Source organism: Atta cephalotes, assembly GCF_000143395.1.
Source record: "Atta cephalotes unplaced genomic scaffold scaffold00007, whole genome shotgun sequence".
Taxonomy (NCBI): domain Eukaryota; kingdom Metazoa; phylum Arthropoda; class Insecta; order Hymenoptera; family Formicidae; genus Atta; species Atta cephalotes.
Window position 1 is genome coordinate 339073 of NW_012130071.1, and position 12124 is coordinate 351196.

Below are 12124 nucleotides of genomic sequence, written 5' to 3' on the forward strand. Positions count from 1 at the left end.
TCTGCGACTGAGGTTCATCGAATGCTCTCAAATACTTATGGTGAGGCCGCTATTAGTGAAAGAACATGTCGTGAGTGGTTTCAACGCTTCAAGAACGGTGATTTTGACGTCCAAGGTCATGCTCTGTATTTGGTGGGACCAGCTCGGCATAGTGTATTATGAACTGTTAAAACCGACTGAAACAATCACAGGCGATCGGTATCAAACGCAATTGATGCATTTGAGCCGAGCATTGAAAGACAAACGGCTGCAATACAACGAGAGACACGATAAATTGATTTTGCAGCATGACAATGCTCGACCCCATGTTGCGAAAGTGGTCAAGACATACTTGGAAACGTTGAAATGGGAAGTCCTACCCCACCCGCCGTATTCTCCAAACATTGCTCCCTCTGATTATCACTTGTTTCGATCAATGGCATACGGCCTGGCTGACCAGCACTTCCGGTCTTATGAAGAAGTAAAAAATTGGATCGATTCGTGGAGAGCCTCAAAAGATGACCAGTTTTTTCGACGCGGGATTCGTACGCTACTCGAAAGATGGGAGAAAGTAGTGGCCAGCGATGGACAATACTTTGAATCATAAATGTATAACCAGTTTTTTACAATAAAGCCTCGAATTTCGGAAAAAAAACGGGGGAAGCAAAGTTGTACACCTAATATCTCGGCTTCTAATAATTGGAGGGTAACTTTTTTTTAAATTCGTAGAAAAATGTTAGTCGTATGCTCGAATGCTTCACACAGCTATTTGATGCATATAACAAAATTATTGCATTTTTTTTAAATGTAAAAAATCCCTGTAAATTGCTGTGCGATTACTCAAAGATGAAGAAATTAAGTTTTCCGCAGACAAGTTTTTAGTGATCAAATGGCTTTTTGCAAAAACTAATGAACATTTCAGGCGCGTTCAGTACTAGATTTGTTTGTCATTATGAGGGCTATATTTTATGAAAATTTCGAAGCTTTGCATTTAAATCATAACGAACAGAGAGCGAATGAAAAAAAGAACCTTTTTGGTGGTTTTTATTTTTTTTTTACTTAACTAATAAATTTCTACTTAACTAAAGAATAGATCGATTTTAATGTTCACGTCTCATAGGTATTTCAAATATTTACAAAATTTTTCATAAGGAATTTTTTTCTATACAATCAATATTTTTTGTTTTATGAGCGAAAAACGTGCTTTTGTGCTGTTCGATTTTTTTTGCATATTTTCTTCACAAGACTTAAGTCTCAAACATACGCATTTCTTTTCTAATGGCCTTTCGAAAATTTTCATGAAAAGAAATGCTGGTTTATAATTCTTTTCCGGTAAAATTCTATAATCCTTCTACTGATCTATTCTTGCTACTCGAGTTTATGAAGGAGATATATAAGGCGCATGAAAAATCATAAACAATTAAATATCTCGTAAATTATTACGTTTTGACATGATTTATACTATTCTGGATTAATGAGAGGAATACACTATTTATTAAAAATACTACAATTTATTAAAACTTATATGTTATTAGAATGCTCCTCGTCGCTTATTGATGCTAAGAGTCACCAAATATTGGTGGGAAAGCATTTTCGATCGCTTGAAAGAAGCGATTTCTTCTTCTTCTCCTTGATTCAGAAGCCAGATAGGCTTACTGGGCCGTTGAGGACTCCTATAATAGATATAAAGTATTTTAAATTAAATATGTAAGTGTAGCATGTATTTGATTGGTGGTTACTTTCCTCTGCCCAGACGCCTGCTGCCATCCAGCGGTAGTTGCACGCCATAAGAGGAGAGGGAAATTTAAAACAAGAGCTCGCTAGCTTTCATAAAAGGAGAAGCCTGCACAACTTGGGGGGGGGGGAAGGGGTAGAAAAGGAAAGGAAAGATATTTTCAGGAGAGTTAGGATTTGTTACATAAATAAGAACGAAGTTGAAGATTGTAGAGTCATTTTGTGACTGTAGAGATCGTATTCAAATATGATTGATTCTTTGCTTTATTGCTTCACAAAAATAAGAAGAGGAATCGATCATGTTAATTCTATATAAGCTTTTATTTAAATTGTAGTGATTAGATCTCAGACGATTAATCACAACAATTTCCTTTCTGTTAAGGGAGGTTCCCTCAAATCAAGTTTTTTTAGAGACGTGTGAATAGTGCTCGAAGTGGAGTGCGCCTTTAGTAGAAGCTGTTGTCTTGAGATAGCTATTAAATTGTAGCGCAGCCTTATTCCTGGATTCGTAAAAGAGATCTTCATGTGGAACACGAAAATTGGAAGAAAAGCCTTTGGTTGCAGCTTCTTTGGCAATAGAGTCAGCAGTTTCATTTCAAATACCAGAGTGGGAAAGAATCCAAAAAAGAGTGATGGAGATGTGATCCTTAGTTGCATTCAGAATGACCTGTTTGATATAATAAATTATGTAATTACGCTGATAATACTTATTGTAGATAGCGTCGAAGACGCTGTCTAGAGTCACTGCAAATGGTTATGCGATCATGGTTGCAGTCTCGAGCAAGTAGGGCTTGCCCTACTGTACTGTAGCTTGCTCAGAGTTTAGCAGAGAAGATGAACGTTTCAGCAGGAAGTTTATGAGCGATGTTGATATTTAAATCGGGAGAAAAGACTCCCATACCGAAAGAATAGTCGGGTTCCTTGGAACCGTCCGTATAAAAGATGACTACGTTTTGTCTGTAATCAAAAGATTTATGAAGGAATTGGGCAGCAACAAATCCTGTGAGTTTTCCTTGTCAACCAAACATGGCGCTAATGTAAATGATCTTGTAGGATAAAATTTCCAAATCATGCCAGAATACTGCCAGATAAGATGAATGGTGAATGAGTTTTTCTAAGTGTTGTGATGTATGTGTTAAATAGATTGGAGCTTTGAATAGCGTCAATCTTCCGGTTCATGCGGAAAACAATAAGCTCCATTTGTATTAGGGCTGAGTAAGATGGACTAAATTTTTACAAACCATAGATTTGTGTATCTTGAGATGGCGAGGTTAAATCTAAGGTGAAGAAGAGATATTTTCGCTTCACATAGTATAGTATTGATAGGAGTGGAGATACGATATCCCATAGCTTTTCTGATGGCTTTGTATTGAATTCGGAAAAGCTTAATGAAATTAGGAGATTTAGTGTTCCAAGTGAAAAATTGACCGTCGTATTCGATCGAGCCAAGAGTGATAGATAGTGAGCAGTAGGCCGGGATGAGAACCCCATGAAACTTCCGATAAAACCGTGTTAATATTGATGATGTTTTTGTCTTTTTCCGTGAGGTATTTAAGGTTTATAGCTTGCCGTTTAATTTGTGATCCAATATGACTCCAAGAAAACAATGTGAGTTCATTCTAGGGACCTCCTTGATGTAAAAAGGAAGGAGAAATATTTTGTTCAGGCTAAAAATGATCCACTTGGATTTTGAGGGAGATATCCAAACCTCTGCTTTTCAGGTAAATATCATTAAGTGAATGTTGAATAAATTTGATAGCGTCATTGACATTCCGTTGCGTAGAGAACAGCATCATCGGCACATTATAAATTGGCATGTGTATCTGTGAGGCCATCTCCTAGAAATAGATATTAAATAGAAGGGGACTAAGAGTGGAGCCCTGTGGAATGCTTTTGAATGAATCAAAGGGGCCTACCAACGTACCGTTGACGAAGCATCGTCTACCAATGAAATTTCGATAAATTTCCTGATGTAAGCTAGAATACCTATATCAAGAAGATCATTAATTAGTATATGCGAATCAACGTTATCGAAGACGCCCGTCAATGTCAATGAAAATTGCCACAGTGGGAGAATGATTCAAAAATCAGATTTAACATTGGTGATAAGCATGGCCATTATCCGTACAAGATCTAAATAACCTAAATCCTGAGTTTGAAAGAATGGGACGAGATTCGATATACTATACAAGTAAAGTATATTAAAATGTTCCATAACTTTAATGAAACAGGAGATAGGTAACTGACGAGACACTTAGTTTGAAAATGAGGACGACAAGGAAGTCAGACTATGAGTCAGGGAAGATATTATTGAAAATTCCCAGGAGAGAGTCTAAGTACTCAGAGAGTAGATTGAGAATAATAGAGTAATCAATTTGGTCGAGTCCAGGAGAAGAGAGCGGAAGATAAGACCCTTGTGAAATCGTGAGGGTGAAGGATCATTGAGTCGGGAAAAAACATTCGGATTCATGTCTTCTAAAATTGGGAAAGCAGGAAGGAGGATATAATTTAGAGATCGCATCATTAAAACTTTGCTGAAATTTCAGATCGTTACCGGAAACTTTGTGTTTGTTACGTTTGAAACTTTTGATGAAGGACCATATATATGGATAGAGTACGACCACACTGTACACTGAAATCACTCATCAGGTTACGCCAACTAGAGCGTTTGTTAAAGTTTGAATTAAAGTTTAAGAGATTCTCTGCGGAAGATTTTGAAAAGAGAATAAGTTTCCGGAGAAGGATGTTTGAGGGCATGCTTTCGTTGATCAACGACTTGGGAACACGCGTTGTTCCATCAGAGGGGAGGATCAGGCTGTCTTGAATAAACCTGATTGTGCGGAAGCTTTTTGTTAACTGGGACAAAATTTCTAGCAGATTCCAAAATGAACGAGAAAAATTTATTATAACGGGCTATAAGAGAAGCGTCCGTAAACGAAAATAGAAAGTCTGAAGCATTAGACTTAAGATATAAATAGATATTATCTAGATCATGTGATTTTAGAGAGAGTTTGTAGCAAAATTTAAGTGAGTACTGAGGTAAAAATTAAAATTCCCTAATAACCGGACGATCACTGCCATAAGTGTCTTTCACTCGAGTTTTGCATAAGAAGAATAAAAGAGAAGATGAATTGACAAGATCAATATTAATAGCAGAGTGGGATAAGGGGTGAACTAGGGTGGAAGAAATTTTGTTGAAAATAATTAAGTCGCCTCTTTAACTTTGAGAAGTTTAGCACCTGAAATTGATGTATTGGTATATCTCAATCGCGGTGGTAAACATTGAGATCTCCAACAATAAGGAATAGCTTAAATTTTTGAAATTGATTTATGAGATCTGAGTAAAAGGACAAAGAGGTTTTTACCTGAGGGTCTAGTAGATATTAACAATAATAATGGGATCTTTAGGAGAAAGAAGTTTGATGACAACGAATCTACAGACGGGAAAGAGAAGGAAGATTAATCATTTCAAAATTAAGATTTTCTTTGATTAGGATACAGATACAGGATGCCTCTATCTCCAGGTTGAGAAATGTCTAATCTGGCTATGAAGCTTCGAATGTTAAAGTTGTTATCGGGTTTAAGCAGAGACTTTCCTGCAAACAAATGATGTCAAAATTATGAGAAATGGATTAGAGAGAGACTAGGTTGTATCTAGCCCCCCTGCAATTCCATAATAGTTTAAGGAATTAGAAAAGTTCCTAGAGTCGCGGGAGTGTTTGTAAGAGTAAGGGGATTTCGAAGTTATCGAAGAGAGGGAACGTAAAAAAGATTTTGAGGGTGATCTAGTTCCGAAAATTGTCTTCTTAGACAGATATGGTTAGACGAGAAGTTATCAGAGTAATGACATTATAGTTAAAATTTGAAGGCATATCAGATGATTGTCGGAAGCATAGGAGGAGGGCTGAAGGATGGCATTCGAGATGAGTGAGAGAATAATGCTAATAATTTTAACTGCGTCGTTCGTTTGCAAAAAATTAAGAATTCAGTAATTAAGTGAAGAATATTATTAAAAGAGGAAGAGATGAAAAAGTTCGCCGAGAGGGGGAAATTGCTAGAAGAAGAGAGAATGTTCTGGAGGGAAACTCTGTTGCTGGAGACTTACGAGGACCTACCGTTAGAGTCTCAAAAAGCGTTGTGATACGCTTCAATATCGAAGCCGGGAAGCGAAGTTGAGTCTTTGAAATATTTGAAGAAGAAGATGTATGTTTGGTAAATTGTGTGGAGGGAAGAAGAATTGTTTGTTCGAAGAATTACTATGTACTTGAATGCCTTAGGGAGGGGGGGATTCGCTTGGGAATTAACGGTATCGGCGTAAGATCTGAAAGAATTAAGCGGTATATTATTTTGCAACCAGTTTTAGGGGTTGTAAGAAAATTAGCGAGGTTACCTACATGACTTTGTTCTCAAAAAGAGGAGAAATTACCTGAGTTAAGGCTGCAATTCGAGTTAGGAGAGTTAATGCTATTGGTGACAATTTTTCTAGCGTCAGCCAAAGGAATGTTTTCAATAGCCGCCAGGCTAATAATGCGTGATTAAGAATGAGAGAACAGAGATTGCACTATGGTTACCCTGACAGTTGATGCACTTATTAGGTTCTCCTTGCAGTGGACAAAATTCATTTTCAGCGTGTTTTTTGCTGCTGCAGTTGAGACATCTAGGTTCGCTTTTGCATATTCTGGCTATGTGTCCAACGCGATAATAAGAGACGCAGATTTTAGGCCTGGATCTGATTTTAAAAATGAAGATCTCTTTTGGAAGGGTTTGACCTGCACATTTGATGCGCAAGATTTTAAAAGGGATATTCAGATTTATTTCCATCTCGGTTGACTTTGCGATTAAATCTCTGAATGTCGAGAATTTTCAACGAGGAATTTTGATGTTAGAGCGAATGGTCTCGATATCAATTTCAACTGGAATATCTTGAATAATCCCTGTCGTGAGAACTTTGTATGCAGGAATGAAAGCATGAAGGTTATGTTGAGCGAAGGTTTGCCGTAATTCTGTTGGCAGCGTTGGCGGACATTCGATGAGAATTTTTCTTTTGTCAATCTTCTTAATCTCAGCAATGCCGGGAATGTGTACTTTGGCAATGCTACTAATCAAAGTAGGATGGATGAAGCTGTCTCGATTAGTAGAATACACATAAACTACGAATACACATATACTACTACTAAGAGCCATTATCTTGAGATCGGTAAAGGACCGGGACAATCTTAGGTTGAGAAGCGTTCATCAAGTTTGTAATGTCTGTACTTACAGAATCGTTGGTAGATAATTGAGTAGGTGGCTTCGATTGTATAGATAGATTAGAGGTATATGACAATTTCTTTGATGTAACACTCGAAATGTCCTCGTTGCAGTCCACCGGGTTAGACACAGTTCACTTTCTAGTATTCATAACTTTTGAAATTTGCATTTTTGAAGACTCTGTGGGTGATTGAGATATAAATTTCTTATTGAAATCAAGAGATGACGCAATAGCGTCTCTTGAGGCACACTTGGTCGGAAGGGAAATGTCCATTTCTTGAATGAGATCTTTTAAGAGTTCTTGTTTTGAAACATCAGGAGAGTTGAAATCAATGGGAAATCAATTCATAGTGTTAGGATACAAAGCGGGATTAGAATTAAAAATGAAAGAAAGGGGGGGAGAAAAGGAAGCGTTAGAACGACTATGATGCCCATCCGATCCCAATCTAAGGCCGAGACCATCGTGTGCGGGGGAAAATATAAGCCCAGAGAGATCAATAAACCACGCGATGGATCAAATAAGAAAAAAAAAAGAAAAGAAAAAGGAGAGAATTGCTCTCAATAATAAGTGCTCGATAAAAAGCTAATAAACTCGTAGGTTATGCTACTCTCGAAAGACGTCCGAACCGCACGACTTACGAAACGACATCACTCTAAAGAAGCGACATGTGAAAGAGCTCATTTTCGGGCCGACGGCGAGCACACGAGCATGGATTCGTGCTTGTGTTTGTATGTGTGTTATAGCATACCATGATAAATGGTTGAACTTGTAGGCGTGGAAAAATGACATTTTGAAATTTATGTTGAATGCCTTTTCGTTATTATTTGCTTAATTGTGAAAATGTGACTTATCTCGAAACGAATAAAATATATTTACATATAAAATTCCAAAATAACTTTAGTTTTCATCGATAATTACGACATTGATAAGTAATTATCGATGAAAACTAAAGTTTGAAATAATAATATATTTTACTCGTTTCAACAGTTATCAAATCATGTATTTCTGCTAGAGTCACTTTACATACATTTTACGACCATTTACTGACTATTAAAGGAGGAAAAGATAGTTTTCATCGATTTTTATTAGTGTTTTAAAGCAATCTCGTTATTTCGTTTCATCCAAATTGTCTTTATTTAAAAATAGCATGCAGCATAAATTAACGTGTTATTTCTCGCTTCTGACGATTCCAACATCGCGATTAGTCAGGAGTCTTAATTATTGATTGCAACATTTAGCCTTAACGCTTTCAATCAAAATCTTCAATATTTTGAAAAGCCTATCTTTCCTTCAATAGGAATTGCGATAATAAATATTTTTTTTGTAAATGTTTTATATAAAATAAAAAATTACTCATTTCCCGATTCTTGTCGGAATGAATAACAAAATCACTATAGTAAACTTTTGATCTACAAATAGCAAAGCGCTTATATTTTTAACACTTTTTTTAATGCATAAGTACTGTGTTCCACTTAAAAAGTGAATTACAAAGAAGTATTAACTTTAAACAGATGTTTAATAAATTTTAAAAGGCTTCAAATATTCTTTTGTAAATAAAGATATGAATTCAAAAACACTGAATGTTCTTTCACAGCTGTTCTTTTTATTCACTAAGTATTAAAATATTTTAGATACACATATATGTTACACATAAGCTTACATTTATGTAACATTTTATTCATCGTGTAGTATCAGTCATATAGTTTTATAGATTCTAATTATCTACGTGTTTATAGTTAAACTTATTCCTTATTCTATATTGTTGTATTTTGTTATTCTTCTTATCATATGATATATCCCTTATAAGAGATATATATCATGATGTCTTTGCAGGTTTATGCGGCCTATGAGACTGGTTTAGCAGCTGGTACCAGTTTGAAACTGCATGTAACACCAAGGACCACGGCGCGGGAAGTCGTGGATCTTGTTGTAAAGCAATTGAATATGGCAGTAATCCTAAAAGGACAAAAGGGACCTACTTACACAGCTGATGAGTTACCAAACTTTTGTCTAGTTGCTGTAATCGGTGCGCGAGAGCGTTGTTTAAGAGATGATTTTAAGCCGCTTCAGTTGCAAAATCCGTGGAAAAAAGGACGGTTGTACGTTAGACAAAAGCAGGATGTTCTTGCTGCACTTGAGCACAGTAGTAAACATACCGCGTACTTATAGCAAAAGTAAAGCGGTATTTCCAAACGAATAATGATCTTACTTATTGAATAACATAAATTAGATTTCAGTACGGCCTACACGTACAAACGCAATGTTCCCAAATAATGATATTTCGCATAAAGCATCCTAGTCGTGCATCTTCAACGGCATAATAAACGAATTTTAGTAAACAGCGATCTAAAAAAAAAGTAGTTCATATGATGCTTCATAAACCGAGAGAGATTTTCTTGAATTTTTCTTCTAGTTAATAATATTCTTGAATGTGACTTCGTGAGATCCGGTTATTTCATATGAAAAACAAATTATAAATTCAAAATCATTTTACTAAAAAGAAAAAAATGAGTTTGAGTCCCTAAATAAGGGACATATTAGTTAAAAAATTAATACACTTTTGACAAATTGTTTATTAAGTTGGCTATCTTCTACTTTTTACTTTTTATAAACGAAATAGTATTTTTTAATACGAATATTTTGAATCCATGTAATTATATTTAAGTCTAATTTCATTATTAAACATAGATTTAGGATCACTATGTGTAATTGTGATAATAGAGTGACTATAACTTGTAATATATTTGAATGAAAAACAAATTTTGAATGTTAGATAACACAAAAAGTTTAATTAAGTCTAATTATGCTTTTTTGTATAAAAAAGAAACTTTCATGGATTTGTAAAAACCATGAAAAATCTAAATCTAAGCATTATTTAAACGATCATTACATTTCAATTGTATACTGTTTTAATCGTATATTGTTTTATTTTTCCCTAAAATGTAAAGTCTATAATAATTTCTAATTATTGAATCCAATAATTACTATGCAACCTCATTTTGCAATACGAGTGTGCATATAGTTATTTTTGACGTAGTTTTGTGTGAATGTCAACAAAAGTTGGCTATCACGTCGCAATTTTATTAAGAAAAATGGTGATTAAAAACGCAAAACAACAATTTCAAGCTAGTTTTCAAAACATTGCAGCACCGGCAATTAGTTTTTTGTTTAATTTTATTATATAATGTCATCAAAGTATGAACTTTTGGCTTTAAAATGTATTTCGATTCATTTCGATGATATGATCTTTTTGTTTCCAAGATACAGCAGTTTGAAAATAGGGATAGAAGATTCTTTCCTTATGTATAACAATATCCAACAAATAAATAATATTATTTTAAAAAAAAAATAAAACTTTGATTATTTCGAAATTTTTATTCTATCTTCTTTAATAGAATATTTTTTAATAGATTATTAGTACCCAGTGAACTAATAAGAGGAACACCAAATGACAATATCGGAGATTTTGATGCGCTTTTTACAGACAGTTCTTGAACGAAAAAAAAAACGATATGTGTCCGGCGATTTTAGCCATTGGCGCATAGTTTCAAGGAATCGATTTTTTAAATAATCATTGTAATAATTTGAAAATGGATTATATATAGGAAAATCAATATCTTTATAAATTTTATTTTATTTAACTGAATATTAAAGATAAAAAAATACATCTGGGTAGGTGATTCTGAATCTTGGATGATAATTCTCAGCAAGTAGATCGTGCTCGAAATGATATTAATTTCAGTAAGTATTCGACTCAATTACGCGCGCAGCGAACTAAAAAAATATTTCAATAAAATTTTACAAGCAGCATTATAAGATCTTGATTTTTTTAATGAAAATCTCAAACTTTATATCCTCTAAAAAGAGCAAATAGATACAATATTACTTTTATGTTTTTATACTTTTATGATTTACAATACTACTTGCAATGATCCCTGGGCAGAATTTGACCATGATAGCCTATCTGATCAGATCGAATGATTGTGATTTTCATTTCGAAGAAAATGAAAATTATTTTTAGCGGAAGAATGCACAACACAAGAAGATATTAACATTAATTCTAATATTTCATCACCATTTTATTACACTGACAATTGACAATTAATGAATTATTACTCAAAATAGTAATTGTCTATTCGATATTAATTTATTTGAAATGTATTACATAAATTACGAATTATTTCTATCACAAATTCCAACAATTTTCTTTCCAATAATCTCTACTTTTTCAGAAAATTGGGAAATTTCCACTTTTTCAGCCAGTTGTAGTTTTTATAAAATTTAATCACAAATTTTCAATCAATCAGTTATATTTTATTTTGAGAGTCAATTGAGACAAGTCATTTGAGAGCAGATGTATGGTCTTGCCTAGCATCAATAATCATTTTCCATTAACATATGCGATTTTATTATGAACATTTCTATCGTTTTCCATGCTAGTAAATTTTATTGAAATACTTTATTTCGGAGAATTGCTGCGCGCACAATTGAATCGAATGCTTACTGAAGTGAGCAACACTTCGACTGACGCGCAGTCTACTTGCTGCGTTCAAAATCATAATCCGAGATTCAGAATCATCCACCCAGGTGTAATTTTATTCTTTACATTCGGTGAAATAAAATAAAATTTATAAAAATATTGATATTTTGATATTTGAAAAATATTTTTTTAGAGTACATTTTTCAAATTAATACAATAATTACTTAAAAAATTGATTTCTTCGAAACTATTAGCTAATGGTTGAAACGACCACGTATCGTTTTTGCTTAAGAACAGCCTATAAAAGCATCAAAATTCCCAAATACTGTACCGATATTCCATCTGGTATTTCCCTTATAAGTTACATAGCGTGTATGTACGTGTTAATTGTGTTATTTTACAGTTATATTGTTGAGTGAGGCATTACAACTAACACAGAACAGAAACATTCATTAGACGTTCATCAAGAAGATTCGAAACTTCTATTAAGCGTGGAACTTCCACTGGACATCCATTAGAAATCCAGAGTTCCGTATTTTATTACGTCGACTTCTATTCGATGTATTAAAAAATGTCTATTAGACATTACGGATCAATTGTAATTGTTTGTCTCATAAAAGCTTTTCTAGATGTCTAAATGACATTAAATGATCAATTATAGATGAATTATAGAGCTCTAA

At 34.1% G+C, this 12124-nt stretch overlaps 1 protein-coding gene across 1 annotated transcript in view; it reads left to right on the top strand.

Annotated features, from left to right (window-relative positions):
- LOC105626871 overlaps nucleotides 1-9133 on the top strand; it is a 107151-nt gene extending 98018 nt beyond the window's left edge. Inside the window, exon 11 of the mRNA XM_012208162.1 lies at nucleotides 8798-9133. Coding sequence (XP_012063552.1) covers nucleotides 8798-9133 — 336 coding nt within the window. The remainder of the gene's footprint in view (nucleotides 1-8797) is intronic.
- Nucleotides 9134-12124: the final 2991 nt, after the last annotated feature.